This window comes from Apodemus sylvaticus, chromosome 2 (genome assembly GCF_947179515.1).
Source record: "Apodemus sylvaticus chromosome 2, mApoSyl1.1, whole genome shotgun sequence".
Classification (NCBI taxonomy): Eukaryota; Metazoa; Chordata; class Mammalia; order Rodentia; family Muridae; genus Apodemus; species Apodemus sylvaticus.
The window spans coordinates 113338115-113357591 of NC_067473.1; the positions used below are offsets into that span (position 1 = coordinate 113338115).

Here is a 19477-nt window from a genome sequence, read left to right on the forward strand (position 1 = left end):
CACACATTTGCCCATGCCGTGAGGCATGCTGGGAACGTTAGCCCTTCCGGGGCGCCTCCGGGCCTCTGGTTCTGGCGTCCCTGCGGATGCCCAAAGACTCCGCCTTCCCAGGAGCCCCCGCGGCCCTGCGAAGATGGCGGCGACAGCGGCCCCGCTTTCCTGAAGCGGCTGCGATGGAACCTCCCCCAGCTCCGGGGCCGGAGCGGCTCTTTGACTCGCACCGGTAAGCGCTGCGGAGGGAAGAGACCGGTCAGCGCGTCCTGTCGGCTTCGGCGCCTGATCGCGTCGCCTCTCGCCACAGGCTCCCGAGTGACGGCTTCCTGCTGCTCGCGCTACTGCTCTACGCGCCGGTCGGCCTCTGCCTCCTGGTTCTACGACTCTTCCTCGGGCTCCACGTCTTCCTGGTCAGCTGTGCTCTGCCTGACAGCGTCCTCCGCAGGTGCGGACTGCGACGCCTGGGGAGCATCTGGGCTGGGCCTGGCTCAAGACCGCACAGTCACCGCCGCCTGTATCCCCAGGTTCGTGGTACGAACCATGTGTGCGGTACTGGGGCTCGTGGCCCGCCAGGAGGACTCCGGACTCCGGGATCACCGCGTCAGGGTCCTTATTTCCAACCATGTAACACCTTTTGACCACAACATAGTCAACCTGCTCACCACCTGTAGCACCGTGAGTGGGGGGCGAGGCCGAGAGCGCCACCGGGTGGCTCCCTACGCCCCAACTCAAGGCTCCCCTTTACCCATTGAGGTTCTCTTGAGGAATTCCGAGCCTTTCCCCGAGCCCCATAAACGCCACCCCACGTGTTACCTTTTTCTCTTTCTCTCTGTCTTTTTCTTTCTTTTTGACATTTTCTTCCATTCTTTTCCTCTTGATTTTTTCTCCCTGCTCTCAGCCTCTACTCAATAGTCCCCCCAGCTTTGTGTGCTGGTCTCGGGGCTTCATGGAGATGGATAGGCGGGTAGAGTTGGTGGAGTCACTCAAGAAATTCTGTGCTTCCACGAGGCTTCCGCCCACACCTTTGCTGCTCTTCCCCGAGGAAGAGGCCACCAATGGCAGAGAAGGGCTCCTGCGTTTCAGGTGGGTAAGCGCAGGCATCAGGCTCCCAGTTGAGTGGGTTGCCGGTTTGTTTCCTGTCTGCCCAGTTTTAGCCCTGCCCTCGAAATACTTAATTCCTCAATTATCTGCTGTAAACTGTAGTTGGACAGTTTACTAGTTTAAGTTAGGTGTAAGTGGTTGGCTGGGCTAGGTTGAACTCCGGTGTCACTCACTCTCTCTCTCTCTCTCTCTCTCTCTCTCTCTCTCGCTCTCTCTCTTTATCTCTCTCTCTCTCTCTCTCAGTTCGTGGCCATTTTCTATCCAGGATGTGGTGCAACCTCTTACCCTGCAAGTTCAGAGACCTCTGGTCTCTGTGGTGAGTGCATGTTGGACGTGGAGCACTCTGGGCTTTGGAAGGGAAGTTTCCCACCTGTGGCCCTGTCTCATAGGCCTCACTTCCTGCCCTCCCCTCAGACGGTGTCAGATGCCTCCTGGGTCTCAGAACTGCTGTGGTCACTTTTCGTCCCTTTCACGGTGTATCAAGTAAGGTACTAACTGTCCTCAGTTTTTGGTGGCTGGGAAGACACTCACCTCAAGGTCGAGGAAGTAGTGACCACTACCCCTCTGCCTGTGGTTTCCAACACAGAAGCAACACTTACCTCCCATCTCCCCACCACTGTTCCAAGACAAATGGAGAAGGGTGACACCCTTAGCCCCGGGCGACTTCACAGGGCAGGGCTCTGGTTTTTGTAGGTGGCTTCATCCCATTCATCGACAGCTGGGGGAAGAGAATGAGGAGTTTGCGCTCCGTGTACAACAGGTGTAGTGAGCACGGGTCCCTCCCCAGGGGAGAAGGGGAAAAGGCCTGAGGAGGCTGCAATTATAGCCTCCCAATTCTCCCTAGCTGGTGGCCAAAGAATTGGGCCAGGTAGGGACTCGGCTCACTCCGGCAGACAAAGCAGAACACATGAAGCGACAGAGACACCCCAGACCACGCCCGCAGTCAGGTGTGTGGTGTGCACAGGATGTTTGCCCTGCGTGGTGGTCTTCCTTCCTCACCTGTGCCTCTCCTACTAATCCACTCACGTCGTTCTTTTTTCTTTTAAACAGTGCAGTCTTCTTTTCCTTCTCCTCCCAGCCCTTCTTCTGACGTGCAGCTGACCACTCTCGCTCAGAGAGTCAAGGAGGTTCTGCCCCATGTGCCACTGAATGTCATCCAGAGAGACCTGGGTATGGGAAAGGGTAGCGTCACAGAATGGCAGACACGGGAATTCGGGTCTCGACAGGGAATGGACACTGTTCTCTCTCCCCAGCCAGGACTGGGTGTGTAGACTTGACCATCACAAATCTGCTTGAGGGGGCTGTGGCCTTCATGCCTGAAGATGTCACTGAGGGATCTCAGTCCCTGCCCGCAGCCTCTGCCCCAAAGGTGAGACCCCAGTGTAGTCAAGGCCAAGACTCACGGGCAGGTGGGGCGGTGTCTGCTCCCTCTCCCTGACTTCTCCTTTTGATGTTGAGACCCTAGCACAGTGCCTCTTTTACAAAGTAGGCATTCGATGGGTGTTTAATGATGATGACTTCGCAAGCCCTCTGACATTGTGATCACCTCAGTTCCCCAGCTCTGGCCTGGTGACCCCTCAGCCCACAGCCCTAACATTTGCCAAGTCTTCCTGGGCCCGTCAGGAGAGCCTGCAGGAGCGCAAGCAGGCACTGTATGAATATGCAAGAAGGTGAGAGGGTTAGAGGACAACAATGTGTAGCAGGAAGGAACAACTTGGAGAAAGGCCTGAAGCTGATATGACAAAGCCTACACTTTCTCCCATGTCCCACAGGAGATTCAGAGAGAGACAGGCCCAGGAGGCTGAATGAGCCCAAAGGAACAGGATGGTACCCAGAGCCGCAGGACGGAGACTGGGGGCAGCCCTCACCCAGCTAACAACAGGCCGGATGAGTGGGTGGTAAAAGGGAGGGATGGGGCTCCCCCAATCTCACATTAAATTCAGGGTTTTCACTCAAGGTCTCTGTTGCCTCTCTGGGTTTCTAAAGCCCCTTGAGTAGGTTTCTTTTCCTGGGTTGAAGAATACAATATGGGTGAGGATGATCAAAATGGAACCGTGAAATTAAACTAAACTGAAGACAAAACAACTGGATCCCAGCTCAGTTATAGTGTAGGCTGTCACTCCAAAACTACAAATCCCAGAATGCACTTCACAAGTACAGGCGTGTCATATAAGCTCAGTTATGCAAGCTCAGTGTGGCAGCAGGGACCTGCTTTCCATAGGTTCTTAGCTAAGTTAACCAAGGTGGAGCAAAAGGCCCCGCCCCCAAAAACTCAGGCTCTGGGATTGGAGTTTGAGCTCAGCCTCCGGATGGGGCTGGAATTTACCTTTGTACTCCAGGCTGGCCTGGGTTGGTGGTAGTGCCTGGCTGGGTGTGTCCAGAACTGGCTGCCATCCTGACGTCCCTGAGCTGCTGGCAGGTTTGAATCCAGGATTATTACTGGCCCTGCTTACTGTCCCCTTCTCTCCAGATTTCTTACTTTTTCCCCCTTGGGCCCTTCCCACAGATGACTGTGCTTGTAACTCCTGCTGCCCGTGTGGACCCCTGTGCTAGTCACAGAGCTTTACTACCCAGCTACAAACAGGGTAAAAGTCCACTTGTGATGTCCCCTTAGAGACACCCGGCAGTTTCTTGGCAAGCTGATAGTGCCGGGAAGGATGGACCCCAAGGCATTATGCCCTGTGGGCTGAGGTTGAGGATCCAGCCAGGCGGGGATGGGAAGTTTGCTGTCAGTCTCCAGATCCAAGGCCTTACTGGCTGCCCTGCTTTTCATAGGTTCTGTGAGCAGCCACCATGGCCTCTGGGCTGGCAGAAGAGTCTGAGCTGGCGGTGAACCCCTTTGATGGGCTCCCCTTCTCTTCCTGCTACTATGAGCTGCTTGAGCAGCGTAGAGCCCTGCCCATCTGGGCTGCTCGCTTCCTGTTCTTGGAGCATTTGGAGAGTAGCCCCACTGGAGTGGTGCTGGTATCCGGGGACCCCGGCTCTGGCAAGAGCACCCAGGTGGAGGAGGATTCTGGGAGTGGACAAAGGGCAGGGTTAAATGTGCTTTTTCCTGCTGACGGGAAGGGGATGTGGGAGAGGTAAGCAAGGGAAGGTGGCTTCGGCTGATCTGCTGATGCGTGGTAAGGTTCGGGGATCCCAGTTCAGCTGGCCATAGTTCCTGCAGCACTTCTGTCTGAAGTCCTCCAAGTCCTCTGACAAATTCCCTCTCCCTACCCCAGATTCCTCAATGGTGTGCAGAGTTTGCGCTGGCCAGAGGATTCCAGACAGGACAGGTTACAGTCACTCAGCCCTACCCTCTAGCAGCCATGAGCCTGGCTTCAAGAGTGGCTGATGAGATGGACCTGACCTTGGGTCATGAGGTTGGATACAGCATCCCTCAGGAAGACTGCACTGGGCCCAACACCATGCTCAGGTGGGCCGTTTGCAGTCTGACCTGAGCTTAATACCCCTTACTGAGAGGAAACAAACCCAGTTGTCTAGCACTTCCCCATACCCTCAGCTTAACCTGCCTTTGAGTCACGTGATACAAATCTCACCCCCACACACACACATACACCCAAGATAAGGGGATATAGTACGTGACCCTAGTGCCCTCAAATGTGGGGTCTTTTTCTGACCTTCAGTATCAAAATTTAGGCAACCTGAGGGAAATACCTGGATTTGGGTCTGGCCCATGCCCACACTGACTCCCTGCCCACTACCCATGTCAACAGGTTTTGCTGGGACAGGCTATTTCTACAGGAAGTAGCCTCAACCCGGGGCCCTGGAGCCTGGAGTGTGCTGATACTGGATGAGGCTCAGGAGCGGTCAGTGGCCTCAGATTTACTCCAGGGACTCCTGCGAGATACCAGACTGAGAAACCTTCCGGGGGATCCCAGAGTGGTTGTAGTTACTGACCCAGCGCTTGAGCCAAAATTCCAGGCTTTCTGGGGCAATTCTCCTATTGTGCGTGTACCCAGGGAGCCTGGTGGGGAGCCCACCCTTGCCTACAAGGACACTGTTCCTACCGACCTGGTGGAAGCTGCCTGCCAAGCTGTGCTTGAGCTGTGTCAGCGGGAAGAGGCACCAGGAGATGTGCTGGTCTATCTGCCTAGTGAGGAGGTAAACAAAGGGAGAAGCGGGAATAGGAAGCTTTCTTATGCTGCCTTCCGGTCCCAGAGGAATAGCGGTTCTATTTACTCTTTGCTGAAGTCTTCACAGGGGGATCAGGGACTTCAGAATAAAGGAATTTGCTGCCCATTTTTAAAATTCCTTTTAATGCAGAGCTTTGTGCATATCGAACTAAAATTGTAATGTGTCCAACTTTAAAAGTATGACTGTTTTCTCAGATAAAAGGGCCTTAGTTTTTATCAGTTTGTCCAAAAGGTCTGTGCTCCCCCAAGAAAGGGAAGAAACGCCCTAACACCCCCACCCCTCTCCTCAGGAAATTTCTCTGTGCTGTGAATCCTTGTCCAGGGAGATGGGGATTTTGGCTGTCCCAGGGCCGCCCCCGAGGGTGCTGCCCCTTCACCCCGGCTGCAGTCAAGCCATCCAGACTGTGTATGAAGACACAGCTGTGAGTGTCCGGAAGATCGTGGTCACTCATTGGCTGGCAGATTTCTCCTTCTCCCTTCCTTCCATTCAACATGTCATTGACTCAGGACTGGAACTTTGCAATGTGAGTGAGAGAGATGAGGGGGGGTGGACCCTCAGACAGAAGTGAACCACTCTGATCCGTCTTGGCCTTGTTTGGGGGCTGGATGACAGGTTTACAATCCTCAGATCCGGGCAGAATCCCAGGTGTTGAGACCAATTAGCAAGTGTCAGGCAGAGGCAAGACTGCTGCGGGCAAGGGGGTTCCCACCAGGTAAGAGCCTTTGCCCTCAGATCCCCACCGCCCCCCCCCCCAAAAAAAACCCCACAAGCTCTGAGAAATCTACTTCCCCAGACCTTTCTCCTTTCAGGATCCTGCCTCCGCCTGTACTCTAAGTCCACCCTAGAACTAGAGGCTCCCCCACTGCCCCACCCCAAAGTGTGTGAAGAGAATCTGAGCTCCCTGGTGTTGCTACTAAAGAGGAAACAGATTGCAGAACCAGGGGAATGTCACTTCCTGGACCGGCCCGGTGAGCCCCCACCCTGACCCAGGGCTGCCTCCCACTTCAGGGTCGGAGCTTGTGATATCTAAGCCCTGTGTCCTTACCAGCGCCAGAAGCACTGATGCAGGCCCTGGAAGACTTAGACTACCTGGCTGCTCTGGATGATGATGGGGAGCTGTCTGACCTCGGAGTCATCCTGTCCGAGTTCCCCCTGCCCCCGGAGCTGGCCAAAGCCCTGCTGGCCTCCTGCGAGTTTAACTGTGTGGACGAGATGCTCACTCTGGCCGCCATGCTCACTGGTACATTTCCAGCTTTAATCTCCCTCACTTGTTAGTCGGAGCTCTGGGGGTTTTGCTAGGTTGCAAATCTTACCCAGGGCCTCCTGTCTGTCAGGCAGCAACTCAGCCCTGCACTGGCGCGAAGCTGGAATCACTGGTTCTTACATCTGTGTTGGCCTTCCCACCCCTCCACGGCGCCTAAGAAACCAAGTGTCTACCCATCTTTCTTTTCCTATCATCCCCGCAGCCTTTTCCTCTGATGCTTCCCTCTTCTCCATGTCCCGAATCTCGCCCACTTTGTTGACTAGATCACTTGCCTGTCCTCTGCCCACCTCCCCATCCCAGTCTCTGCTGCGTTCCAGCTTCAGGACCGTGTCCCCACGACGACAGCTCACTAGTGAGGGTCCAGATACTTCAACGTTTGTTTGTAACCTTGTAACACACAAGACTGATCACTACTCGTGTGTGTGTGTGTGTGTGTGTGCGTGCATGAATGTGCATGTGCTCTGAAGCAGAGCAAGATGTCAGGAGTCCTGCTCCTTCATTCTCCTATCCCCTGAGCCTGAATCTGTCCCAGAATCTGAAGCTAGGCTGCTATCTCAAGCCTAAGTGTCTCCAGTTATAAGGTTACAGGTGTGTGTGTGGCCACATCAGGGAGCATTTTCAAGGGTACCCAGAATTTGAACTCAGATCCTCATGCTTGTGTAAAAAATGTTTGTTTGGTTTTTTTTTTTTTTGGGTTTTGGTTTTGGTTTTTTGGTTTTTTGGATTTGTTTTTTTTGAGACAGGGTTTCTCTGTGTAGCCCTGGCTGTCCTGGAACTCTGTAGACCAGGCTGGCCTCAAACTCAGAAATCCACCTGCCTCTGCCTCCCAAAGTGCTGGGATTACAGGCATGTGCCACACCGCCCGGCGGCACTGGGATTATAGATGGCCAGCATCCTGTGGTTTTCTTCCCATCTCTATGGCCACGCTGTCCTCATCTCTTCCTTGGGATTCTCCTTCCCTTTTCCATTGTAAATCCACTCCACCCCAAAGGTTGTAACATTTGGCCTGTGTGTCCTCTCATCCCCAGAACTCTGAGCATGCCCCCCCACAGCACAGTCTGCAGTGCTACCCCCCCCACGGCACAGTCTGCAGTGCTGCCCCCCCACAGTCTGCAGTGCTGCCCCCCCACAGTCTGCAGTGCTGCCCCCCCCCCACAGTCTGCAGTGCTGCCCCCACACAGTCTGCAGTGCTGCCCCCACACAGTCTGCAGTGCTGCCCCCCAGCACGGTCTTCAGTGCTGCGTCAGTACCTGACACTCCCAAACTGGGCTTTGCATCTCTCTGCCAGTATGAAGCTTTAAAAAGTAGGGCCTCACTATGTAGCCCTGGCTGGTCTTGAACTCACAGAGATCTGCCTGCCTCAGCCTTCCAGATCCTAGGATTAAAGATCTGTGCCACCACTCCTGGCCTTTTTTGCCCAGTAACATTCTTTTAGATCTTAGGAAGGAGGATATGGGGAGAAGAGAAAGTGAGGGGGGGGGGGGGACACGGAGAGAAAGGAAAGGATCGAGGAGAACATCCAACTCCTGAAGAATACCCCCGCCCCATCGGGAGTGTATTTTGATGTGTATGCCTGCATGTCTGTCTGAATATCACAGCATGCAGTATATGTGGAGGCCATAAGAGGGCATCTGATCCCCTGGAACTGGAGTAGCAGATGCTTGTAAGCCACCGTATAGGTGCTGGGGACCAAACCTGGAACCTGTGCAGGAACAGCTAGTGCTCTTAACTGCTGAACGACCTCTCCAGCTCTGTGTTCCTCTCTTTCTAAAAGTCTTTCTTTTTTTTTTGTTTTGTTTTGTTTGTTTGTTTTGTTTGTTTTTTGTTTGTTTTTTTTTTTTTGGATTTGGATTTTTTCGAGACAGGGTTTCTCTGTGTAGCCCTGGCTGTCCTGGAACTCACTCTGTAGACCAGGCTGGCCTCAAACTCAGAAATCCGCCTGCCTCTGCCTCCCAGAGTGCTGGGATTACAGGCGTGCGCCACCACTGCCCAGCTTCTAAAAGTCTTGGTGTGCGTAATGTATGGCGTTTGGCAGCAGGGGTGTGCCACAGTCTGTGTGTGGGGTCAGGGACAGGACTGTAGAACTGGTCCTTTCCTTGCTCCTGTGTGTGGGTTCTGGAGGTTGAGTCAGAAGCCTAGGCTTATGCAACATGCGCTGAGCCACTTCGCAGGCTTCTTTTTAGTTTTGTTTCTTTTTCCCTCCTCCCCCACCCCCGTCCCCGACAGGGTTTTACTCTCATGCAGGCTGGCTGGAGTCCACCACCGGTCTATCTCAAACTTGCAGCAATCCTCCTGCCACAGTCTCCCAGGTAGTAGGATTGCAGGCATATGCCACACAATTCCTGCCTTTCCTAGTAAATAGTTCTACTATCCTAGTCCTTAGTGTCTCAGCTTAGAGCCGAACTCAAGCCTTCTGTCCACCTGCCCTTCCTACCACTCCACTCCACCACAGTCTTCCACTCTGCTCGCAATCCAGACAACCCCATCACCTCGCCTGCGCCTGTTGTCATCCTATCTTTTTTTTTTTTTTTTTTTTTTGGATTTTCCGAGACAGGGTTTCTCTGTATAGCCCTGGCTGTCCTGGAACTCACTCTGTAGACCAGGCTGGCCTCGAACTCAGAAATCCACCTACCTCTGCCTCCCAGAGTGCTGGGATTACAGGCGTGCACCACCACCGCCCGGCGTTCTCATCATATCTTAATCTGTCTCCCTTCCAACTCCTACATGTGTTTTCAGATTATGCGCTCTGCATATTCACAGCCAGTGCCAGTGCTGGATACTCGCCTCTGCTTGTCCGGATTCTGTCCATGGTCTGTCTCCTAACCAGTCATGTGGGCCAACACTTTGACTCATAGTTTAACATTCTTCTTCTACAGATGTTCTCACCTCCTAGACTGTGCGAACTCTTGTGTATCACACAGTCAGCCTCTTACCCCGACTATGCAGATCACTCCAGCTTCCCTCACCATGCTGCCATGTCACCCATCCCACACAGCACAGAGGGCATCTAATGCCCCAGATAAGCCATTAGCCTTTGTTCTGTGCTGTTCCCACAGCCTCATGGTCCCCACAGTCCCTTCCGGTTGCACACTTCCGACACTGACCCACTGACCTCGTGGTCTCACGTCACCCTTGTCTCTACCCCAAGCCTGGAGCAGCCGACCTTCTCTTTGCTTACTTGTTCACTTCCTGGTTGGACTCTCCCATCAGGCTTGCGTGTGTTGGAGGGAGGGGGCACGCATCAGTGTGCTCGCATGGAAAGCTGGGGGAAGCGGGTCATCTCTTCTCCCAGACTGATTTACAGCCCCCAGAACCTGCCTGTCCCTGCCCACCGGGTTCTGGAGTTACAGGCACAGGTGGCAGGCTAGGCATTTTTTTGTGGGTGGTGGGGATTCAAACTCAAATCTTCATTCTTGTACAGCAAGTATCTATCTACTGAGTCATATGCACAGCTGTTCTCTACTAGACTCTAATTCCTTATGGACAAAAACTGTCTTTCGTTTCCAGACATCAGTATCTATGGGAGATGGGTTCCAGAACCCTCGGTGGATACCACAATCCACTGGTGCTTCAGTCTCCAGGATGCTGTAGAACCTGAACATAACCTGGCCACATTCTCCTACATACTTTGCATATCCTCCAGATTACGTAAACAGTATCCCATACTGTGCATAAATGTTACGTAAAAGTCTCCCTATATTATTTAAGAAAGACTAGTGAAGGATGATCTGCATATTCTCTATAGATGTAGTTTTCTCAATGCTTTGAGCTAGCAGTTGATTGAATCCACAGATGCAGAGCCTTGGATGGGAAGGGCTGGTTGCACATGTCTCCATAGTATCATGAAGTGCAGAGCGCCTAGAGTCTGTCTATAGTCTCTTCAATTAAGCTCCCAGAGGATTACTCCGACCCTTTCAGCATTCTGTGTGTGCTGCCACCCTGCCTTGTTCCTCCCAAACCACCTTCCTTTGTCCTGCCTCCAGCTGCTCCTGGGTTTACCCGTCCTCCGCTGTGTGCAGAAGAAGCTGCCTTGCGTCGCGCTCTGGAACACGCAGATGGTGATCACAGCTCTCTGATCCAGGTCTATGAAGCCTTTGTACAAAGTAAGTGGCTCAGTCTGCATCCTCAGACTCCAAGGAAATGCCCAATGGTGACACGCCTCTGTGTTCAGGAAGAGGAGGTCCTGTGCCCGAGGGAGCCTCTCTGTGCATCTTAAGGACTTAATTACAGAATGTTTCCTTTCTCCTCCCAGGTGGAGCCGATGAAGCTTGGTGTCAGGCTCGGGGTCTGAACTGGGAGGCGTTATGCCGAGCCTGTAAACTCCGAGCAGAGCTGGCGGAGCTCATGCAGCGGATCGAGCTCCCCCTGTCCCAGCCAGCCTTCGGCTCTGAGCAGAACCGCAGAGACCTTCAGAAAGCACTGCTGTCCGGATACTTCCTCAAGGTTGGGGAGAGGGCGAGCATGAATTCCGTGTGCCTGGTGTAGTGGTGCACATCTTTAATCCCAGCACTCTAGAGACAGGCAAGACTCTTTAAGTTTGAGGCCAACCTGGTTTACATAGTAAGTTCTAGGGCAGCTAGGGCTGCATAGGAAAATTCTGTCTCCAAATGGGGTGGGGGTGGGAGGTGGCTGGAGTGTTGCCTTAGTAAGAGCACTTACTGCTCTCTCAGAGAACCCAGCGGACCCAAGTCTGGATCCAAGCACCCATATGGTAGCTTAGAACCATTCTTAACTCCAATTCCAGACATTTAACACTTCTGACATTCAAAGGCAGGCATGTGGTGTGCATAACACATGCAGGTAGAACAGTCACACACATAAGTAAATCATTTTTTTTAATTTTAGAAAAAAAATAATCAAAAGGCAGGGAGAAGGAGGGGCTAGGGGAAGAGCTGAGTGGGTAAAACACTTTGCTTCCATCTCAAGGACAGACTTTAATCCCCAGAACCCTGGGAATGTTCACTTGTAGTCCTAGTACTGGGCAGGCAGAGACACTTGGGTCCCTGGAGCTCTCTAGCCAGCCTAGCTTAATGGCAGGTTCCAGGTTCTGTCTCCAAAAAAGGTGGGTGGCACCTGAGGAATGACACCCAAGACTGACACCTGACTCTCTCTCTCTCTCTCTCTCTCTGTCTCTCTCTCCTCTCTCACACACATGATTTCTTAGAATAGGGAGTCTGAGGGTTTGGAGGACAAGGGGCATAGAAAACGCCATATGATGTAGCAAGGAGCAGACCTAACCTGAGATGGTGGCCTTCCGGCTCTACAGTACTCTTAATCCTATCACAGCCCCTTCTTCTCTTTCCTTCTTTCTTTTTAACGGCAAAGATGAGACAAGCTCTCACATTATCCAAGCTGGCTTCAGACTCTCTAAGTACCTCAGGCTGGCCTTAAACGCCTGCTCCTCTGGCTCCCTAACGCTGGGTGGGTTACTGCCACGCCCTGCATTGGCCTCCTTTATTTTCTTTGCTTCATTACTTATTCCATCCATGTATTTGTGTTTCAATGAGGTGGCCCGAGACACAGACGGGACAGGAAATTATCTGCTTCTCACCCATAAACACGTAGCCCAGCTGTCTCCATACTGCAGCTACCGGAACCGCAGGACTCCAGCCCAGCCGCCCACGTGGGTGCTGTACCACAGCTTCTCCATCTCTAAAGACAACTGCCTCTGCATTGTCTCTGAGATTCAGCCTGAGATGTGAGTTTCCTGATCCTCACTCACTCTTACGGGGCCCTTCTTCTCCCAGGGCCCGGGACCAAACCTAGAGCTGGGGAGAAGGTTGGTGAGAGCGTAGGGAGAAGGTTGGCGAGAGCGTGGGGAGAAGAGGGTTGGCAAGAGCGTGGGGAGAAAGCACAGATGATCCCACCCTGACCTTCTCCCACAGGCTGGTGGCACTCGCCCCTCCATACTTCCTGAGTAACTTGCCCCCCAGTGAGAGCAGAGACCTCCTGAACCAGCTGAGAGAAGGAACCCCAGAGCCTTCTGCAGTGACTGAAACTTCCTCACCCCAGGAGTATGGAGATGGCTGTGTTCTGCAGTGAGCTGCCTACAGAACAGAGCCAGCCTCATCAGATAGCGCCAAGGCCGTCAGCCAGACTTGAGACCCCAAGTGTAGGGTCAGATATACTCCAAGAGCCAAGAGCCGTCGGGGTTGGGGAGGGGAATAGAGAGCCACAGTTCACAACAAGGCAGACCTTCCCTCTCTGTCCATGGGCAAGGAGCAAATGCTGTGCACTCCACCCACGGGTTGCCTCACCCAACCTTGTCTCCTTGGGACCATAAAAGACTTTTGGGGACTGGAGAGATGGCTCAAGGGTTAAGAGCACTGTCTGCTCTTCCAAAGGTCATGAGTTCAATTCCCAGCAACCAACCACATGGTGGCTCACAAACATCTGTAATTGCCCTCTTCTGGTGTGTCAGCTACAGTGTGCTCATATACATAAAATAAATAAATAAATAAATCTTTTAAAATATGATTTTTCTATGATGCCAAGTTTGATTTTTTGGTTCTGCAGGGCCATATACAACATCCACGAGTCAGAGATGGCACATGAGGAAAGAGGCTGACTTCTGCAGGTGCAGCCTCTTGCCTGCCTCAGACCAAGCCTATGCGCTGCCTGCTGTAGCTGTCACTAGGACAGAACATGGCTACCCGAGGTCTCTGTCCCTGTCACAGTGTTCTAGCCTCTGCCAGAAACAAGAAGGGAGCACCAGAGTGAGGCAGGCAGAGTCCTCCCGTCAGGCCCCGAAAGCTTTGTAACCATCCTCCACTTAACAGAAAGCCTGCGCCCTCTAACTCACCTACAGTCTGCAGTCTCACTAATTTTTCATTATATTTATTGTGTGTGCAGATGAACACCCATAACACACGCACAGTGGTCGGAGGACAATTCGTAGAAAGTGGTTTTCTTCCACGAACTTGCCCCTAGGGATCAAACTCAGATTGTCAGGATTACTGTAAGTGCCAGCTCCTAACATCTTTCCAGGTAAAAGCCGTTGTGCATTTCTTCTTCCTAGCTGGGTACTCCTTCCCTTCTGCCCTTAGTCTAGTCTAATGTCCAAATCCACCCCATCATCACCTGCACATCATAAATGTGTTTGTGGAATACCGTGGAAAGAAAGGCTCAATCCATGTAACTCCCCAGAGTTCCCCCAGCCCCCACCACCCACCCAGAGATCTTGGTCTCCACCCTTGTGATGTCAGCGAGATCCCCCAAAGGCAGGCATCAGGAATTTTTTTTTCCTCTCTAAATCTAACGTTAGTTTTGCCTACTGTTAATCTTGCCCCCAGTTTCCTCTTCCTGACCTCCAGGCTTCCGTATCTCCAGTCTTAAGGTCACCTTTGGTCCCAAAGCATGTCTTTTGCTCACCCTAACACTGGGCCCATGAGTTCTCCACCGGCTGGCATCTTGGTTCTCTGACCCTGCATGGCACTAGAGTCAGGCTCTCTTCTTAGATTTTATCTTCTGACTAAATAAGTATCTATCTTACCTATAGCATAGGTGCATTAAAACTCAAGATGGAGAGTGGCCTACAGATTGGACAGGAGAGGACTGAGTCTAGAAGGAATCCTTAGTGATTGTTTACAGATGAGGGACAGGTCCCTGTCACAGTAGGCCTCATTCTCTAGTGATAGCGCCTCTCCCATTACCCCTCCCCCTCTGTCCTTGGTGTCTGCCTTCACACCTGCTCGGTGGCCCCTTCCCTGCAGGACCTGAGCTCTGAGCCCACTCAGGGCAGAGTCGCAGTGCCTTGCAGGGTCCCTGCTTCATTCACAATCCTGCAGGTTGCTCTTGCAACCCACATCTCAGCGGGTTAAAAAAAATGCCATGAAGGGCGGAGTCAAAGTGGGGGCCAGGGGCCACTGGTGACCCTCAGAGTCAAAGAAGCCTCAGAGGACAGCTGCAGGCCTTCCGCTCCTCACTCATCGCGGGTGGCACGGCACCCGGTCACGTTGGCGCTCGTCGGGCAGGCGTCGTCGGTCACACCACGGAGGCGAGCCCGGACACCGAAGCCACCTTGTTGTCCTCCGCCCAGGGCTGCAGATTCTGCAGCGCGAAGAGCGACGAGTTGTGCAGGCAGAGCGGGTCCGGTGGCAGCGGTGGCCGCAGCGGCCGGGGTAGCGCGTCTTGCTGCAGGTGCAGCAGCAGGCGACCCGCGCGGTGCCGCTCGGCCTCGCGCTCCTCCGCCGTCTGGCGCCTGGGCGAGCGAAGAGCCGGGGTCAGCGGGCGGCCCGGCCCTTCCCCGCCACTCGGCCCGGCCCGCCCGAGCCCCGCGCCTCACCGCCACTTGGTGCGTCGGTTCTGGAACCAGGTCTTGACCTGCGCGTCCGTCATGCGCAGGGCCTTGGCCAGCGCCGCCCTCTCCGCCGAGGCCAGGTACTTCTGGCGCAGGAAGCGGCGCTCCAGCTCCAGCACCTGCGAGCGGGAAAAGGAGGTGCGCGGCTTCTTGCGCTTCGGGGGAGTCCGGTTTTGGTAGGGGTGGCCTATGCGACGTGTCCCAGAGAAGGGCGAGAGCGCAGCTACGGGACGGAAGAGCAGGGCAATGTTTGGGGATGGTCCGAGGTGAGGCTGAGAAGAGAGCCCCTAGTCCTTATGGGGGGTCCCCCCAACCACAGACGCCTCATTCAAGAAGAGGCTTAGGAAGAATCGGGGTCCTCCCAAACTTCGCCCTGCCCCTCCTTGCGGTAGGCACGGTGGGACTGCAGAGGCAGGGCACATGCACCCGACGACAGCAGCTCCTCCTTACTGCCTCTCCGCTGTGGGACCGAGAAATGTTGGGTCGGGGAGGGTCCACGGGGGATGAGCAGAGGGGAGAGATGAACCAGGCCATGGGGTTGGAGCAGAAAACAGAGGCGAAGAAACGGGGTCGCGGGGGAAGGACACCGAGGGGTTGGGCAATCTCACCCGTGAGCCTGTCCTTTGCAAAGCGGCGGCCGCTGTCCATCCAGGGGAAGGTGAGTCCTGCTAGGCCCCCGGCGCCACCCAAACCAGAGGGTCCGGGCACGGCGGGGGCCGCACCCGAGGGCGGCGGCACGGGCAGCGGACGGTGCGCGGGGACGCGGATCACGCCGCAGGGGCCCACTCCAGAGCCTCTAGGCAAGGAAGTCAGCGAGCCGGCTGGAGTGTAGCCCGAGGCTCCGTGGAATCCACCGGAGAACGCCGCACTCTCCCCGTGGCTCTGGCTCGCCTGACCCGGACCCAGACCGCCCCCCGGGGGTTCGGGGCCGCTCAGGATCTGATCGATGCCAAAGCTGATGGGTTCGTGGTGCGGAAGGTGGTGCGGAGCCAACACCGCAGGCTCCATGGGTCCAAGCCTGAGAGGTTGGATGGCTGGAAAGGGTGTCTCTGACGGCTGCGGGAACTCGGCGGCGGCGCGCTCTGGGCAGCGGCTTCAGGGGCCCGCGGGGCTGGCCACGGCCATGCGCCGGGGCCCCCGGGACAGCAACATCCCTGTGCACCGGGCACAGCCTCGCGTGTGCCTGCCCCTCCCGGGAGTCCGCTCAGGGGCTCGCATCCCGAAGGAGCGCGGCGGGCGGGGGTCCCTGGAGCGCAGGTGGACGCTAGGTTGCCCAGGCCGCTGCCCGAGTCCGGTGTGGAGAGGGGTGGCCAGCTCAGGCAGGGGCAGTGACTCGGGTGGGCAGAGGGGGCTGAGGGAGGGCAGGGGCGGGGCCCCGCTGTTAAAGGGGAAGGGATGGCTGGATGTGCCTGGCGCAGGCAGAGGAGGGCGCGGGTGTCAGGAAGGCACGGGAGGGGCCGCTGACTCAGCCGGGATGCTCGCAAGCCCGCATCCTCTCTGGCCTCCGCCTTCCGGCTGCCTCGCGGGTTCCTCGGCAGGGGCTTCTCTCCCCAGACCCCACTCTTCGCCTCCCGATGGATGCCGCTGGCCAGCTCCTGCATTCGTTGTGGCCCCTACCCAAAAGCCCTCTGAGACCAAATCTCGTTGTAGCTACCTGGCTCTGCAAGAAGCGGTTGGGGACCGGCGATCCGCGATCTGGAGTCCCAGGAAGAGGCCAGGTGTGGGAAGCAGACGGTGGCAGGGCTCGCACGGTGGGCTCGGGCAGGAAACGAACATCTGAGCTTGCAGTCGTGGTGCACCTCCCGGCTTTTTTCTGTACCACTCCCCCACCTTACTGGTCTTCACCGACCAGGAATTAGTACCCTGTTTCTTAAAATTTCGATTTTCCGAAATTGCTGTAAATCGGACCCGTGTCTCAAATGGACCAACCCGGGCCTCCACCGCGGGATTCCACTTCTCTAATTTGCGTCTTGGAAAGCTAGCCTCACACACTGTTCTCCCCTCTCTAAGGCGAAAGGGCTACACTGGGGACTCGCTGAGGCCTTGGGAGGCTCCAGGCACCGCACCCTACAGACACTTTACCCCACCCAAGCATCAGAAAATGCGCCTGGAGCGTGCCAGCCAAGGAAAGTGGGGGAAGGCTGAAGCGGCTTGGTGACCTTGTGACCTCTGGGCGCAGACCCAGGAGCTGGGAGTTTGTGACCTCCTCGTCCCTCCCCGGGATGGGACCCCTGCCGGGAGGGCCCCTAAGCCGAAGACACGCCCCTGCCGCCACCCTGCCCGGTGCAGGCCGCCATAATCGGGTTAGCTGGGCCGGAATTACATTACCTTCCCCAGCCCGCCCCGGCCCTGGGGGGGGCCCTGGCGCCTCTGAGCCGGTGAGACTGGGCCCAGGGAGGGGGGCAGAGGGTGGGCACGGAGGCACTGCTCAGCCTGCCTTGGGCACGTCCTGGCCAGAAGACCCTGCCCCGCTATGACAGGCCTGGACCCTCACCCCTACCCACCTCAGGGTTCAGCTCTACCCTACGGCTTTCCCGCGTGAAGCGAAGTGTCTAGCAAGTATAAATTCGTTGGGACTACTGTTCTAGTTGTTTCTTCAGGATCCTTCCAGGGAAAGGCGCCCCTCCTTTCTTCCAGCAGATGGGCTGGCAGCCTGGCGCCTGGGGCAGGGTGAAGGGGTCCTTTCTCTCCTGGGAACCAGGATATTTGGGCATCTGGACAGGAACATAAAAGTAGATAAAAGTAGGCCCTCCTCCCCAGTATTCTCAGAAGCCTGCGGGGTGGGGGTGGAGGTGGAGACAGATAATGGTTAGGGGCCCAGGACATACGTAAGTGCAGTGTGAGTGGCCTCTCCCACCATGGCTGCATCTCTCACGGCTCTCTCTCCTCAGCTACTCCTGCCACCTTCCTGGTCACGGGGCGGGAGAGGGGACAATTTGGCAACGGTGCTTTTTATGCCCCCTAGAGAACACTTTCATTTCCCCTCCTCTTCTGTTCAGCAGTGGGGGTGGGGGGGGGGAGGGGGTAACCCGGAACTTGAAGCCCCAAGCCAAGCCAAGTACACCACTGGATGGGAGCCTGGGAGCCCGGCCTGCGGTGTGCAAGGAGGGTAGGATTCACGGGGGAAAGTAACTGTGTCTCTCACCAAACCCAATAAATCCTTTTGAACCCGTCAAAGAATGAATCAGTGAACCGAGAAACAGGCAAACTGGTGAAGACCTGGAGGACTGTCACCTTGGAGGTCCTCGCAGGTGGCGCTCCCCCAGGGGTGACCTTTTGAGGAGAATGGTCACAAAGGGAGGCTGTGCTTACAAATCTGGGAGTTAATGAGAAACCTGTCTGGTACTTGGCTGTAAGGATGGAGGATGCCACATTTTGTCAGCCACAGGCCCGCCCAGCAGTCTCTCTTCCTGCATCCATCTCTTCTTGACTGGTTCCTGCTAGTTCAGGTTGAAGATGGGGCTTCTGGGTAAGTGCTTCCTCCTGCCCTGTTGTATGTGTTTGTGACTCACACCCTCAAGTGTTTTCTTTCCCTTTCTTTCTCCCCCACCCCCTTTTTAATGTTTGGAGTTGTGTGTCTTGCTGTGTAAGCCAAGCTGCTCTTAAATTCTCCATCCTCCTACCTCTTCTGTTCTCCCGGACACTGGGCTCCCAGGCCGGCACCGCCATGTATGGTCACAGTCACTCCAGCGTCCTTGAGTCCTTGAGCCTTTGAGGCCGCAGCAGGGAAAGAAGCTGAGTGCTCCACCTCAGCTCCTGAGTGCTCCACCTCAGCTCCTTCCTTCCCCGTTTCCCCAGTGTTGTTCTTCAAGATGGCCCCAACGCTTCTGTCACCATCCCTGTCACCAGCTTAGTCCTTCTACCCCAGCTATCTCAGAATCTCCTCATCCGAACAAAGTCTTTGCCTGACTTCTTAAGCGACATTTTCATTTCTTCTTTCCTTTGTCCTATCCATGGTTACTCCCTCCATCTTCTCCTCATCACCTGTTCTTGTGTTAACCCAGTGGAGGGAAGCTGGTTTTTCTACACTACCGCTGGCTTTTTTCTGAGCGTGGGGATAGGGATGAAGGTGTCTCACTGTGTAATCCTGTCTGGCCTGGAACTCATTCTGCAGGCCAAGCTGGATACACCTGCCTCTCCCTGTTGAGTGTACAACTACACACAGCAACCCATTATTTCTTAAATAATAGTTCCTTCCTTTTTTAAAATTAAAATTACATTTATTGTTAGTGTAGCGTATGCACATGCATGTGTGTGCACATGGGCGTGCATGGGCATGAGTGTGTGTGTGTGTGCACATGTGTGCACCACAACATGAATGTGGAGGCCTCCTTCCACCATGTGGGTCTAGGGATCGAATTTAGGTCATCAAGTTGGGAGCAAGCACCTCCACCTGCTGGGTCCTCTCTCCAGCCCTTAAGATGCCCTTTCTTTTGGCTTCTATTTCTTTTTCTTTTTCTTTTTCTTTTAAGCCCTGGGAATCAACTACAGTGCCTGAAGCATGCGAGCAGTGCCCCTCCTGACCTCCATCTGCAGCCCTGCTGTCGTTTCTCCTGCGCTCTGTAACTGGGCACTGGGCACTGTTACTGCTTCCAGGCTTCCTCCAATGGCTTTGCTCTCTTCTCCTGGAGGATTGGAACACTGGAGGATGCTTTAAAACTCGGGATGTAGCTTTTCTGCAT

The 19477-nt window shown here is 54.9% G+C and overlaps 3 protein-coding genes across 7 annotated transcripts; 2 read left to right on the forward strand and 1 right to left on the reverse strand.

The window, feature by feature from the left end:
- The first annotated feature begins 47 nt into the window (after nucleotides 1-47).
- On the forward strand, nucleotides 48-3051 carry Aup1 (AUP1 lipid droplet regulating VLDL assembly factor). 4 transcript variants are annotated; one of them, XM_052174062.1, is made up of 12 exons: nucleotides 53-223; nucleotides 302-439; nucleotides 519-669; nucleotides 893-1077; nucleotides 1339-1411; nucleotides 1510-1583; nucleotides 1789-1855; nucleotides 1940-2042; nucleotides 2146-2265; nucleotides 2349-2464; nucleotides 2647-2765; nucleotides 2868-3051. In XM_052174062.1, the coding sequence occupies exons 1-12, from the start codon at nucleotides 87-89 to the stop codon at nucleotides 2902-2904; spliced, it is 1320 nt and encodes a 439-aa protein (XP_052030022.1). In that variant the 5' UTR covers nucleotides 53-86; the 3' UTR covers nucleotides 2905-3051. The 4 variants fall into 4 exon arrangements, with proteins under 4 accessions (XP_052030023.1, XP_052030024.1, XP_052030025.1 ...); XM_052174063.1 differs by lacking the exon at nucleotides 2868-3051 and having other exon boundaries at nucleotides 48-223; nucleotides 2554-2652; XM_052174064.1 differs by lacking the exon at nucleotides 2868-3051 and having other exon boundaries at nucleotides 49-223; nucleotides 2585-2681.
- Nucleotides 3052-3151: 100 nt separating this feature from the next.
- Nucleotides 3152-12973, forward strand: Dqx1 (DEAQ-box RNA dependent ATPase 1). Its single transcript, XM_052174060.1, has 13 exons — nucleotides 3152-3514; nucleotides 3602-3680; nucleotides 3871-4095; nucleotides 4317-4510; nucleotides 4812-5199; nucleotides 5522-5755; nucleotides 5845-5944; nucleotides 6042-6200; nucleotides 6281-6472; nucleotides 10480-10599; nucleotides 10749-10939; nucleotides 12004-12194; nucleotides 12382-12973. The coding sequence occupies exons 3-13, from the start codon at nucleotides 3889-3891 to the stop codon at nucleotides 12536-12538; spliced, it is 2133 nt and encodes a 710-aa protein (XP_052030020.1). The 5' UTR covers nucleotides 3152-3514; nucleotides 3602-3680; nucleotides 3871-3888; the 3' UTR covers nucleotides 12539-12973.
- Nucleotides 12974-13317: 344 nt separating this feature from the next.
- Tlx2 (T cell leukemia homeobox 2) lies at nucleotides 13318-17742 on the reverse strand. Of its 2 annotated transcripts, none has more exons than XM_052174067.1 (4): nucleotides 17624-17742; nucleotides 15404-17509; nucleotides 14781-14914; nucleotides 13318-14696 (listed from the first exon to the last, which is right to left on the reverse strand). In XM_052174067.1, the coding sequence occupies exons 2-4, from the start codon at nucleotides 15801-15803 to the stop codon at nucleotides 14418-14420; spliced, it is 813 nt and encodes a 270-aa protein (XP_052030027.1). In that variant the 5' UTR covers nucleotides 15804-17509; nucleotides 17624-17742; the 3' UTR covers nucleotides 13318-14417. The 2 variants fall into 2 exon arrangements, with proteins under 2 accessions (XP_052030027.1, XP_052030026.1); XM_052174066.1 differs by having other exon boundaries at nucleotides 14781-15018; nucleotides 17624-17740.
- Nucleotides 17743-19477: the final 1735 nt, after the last annotated feature.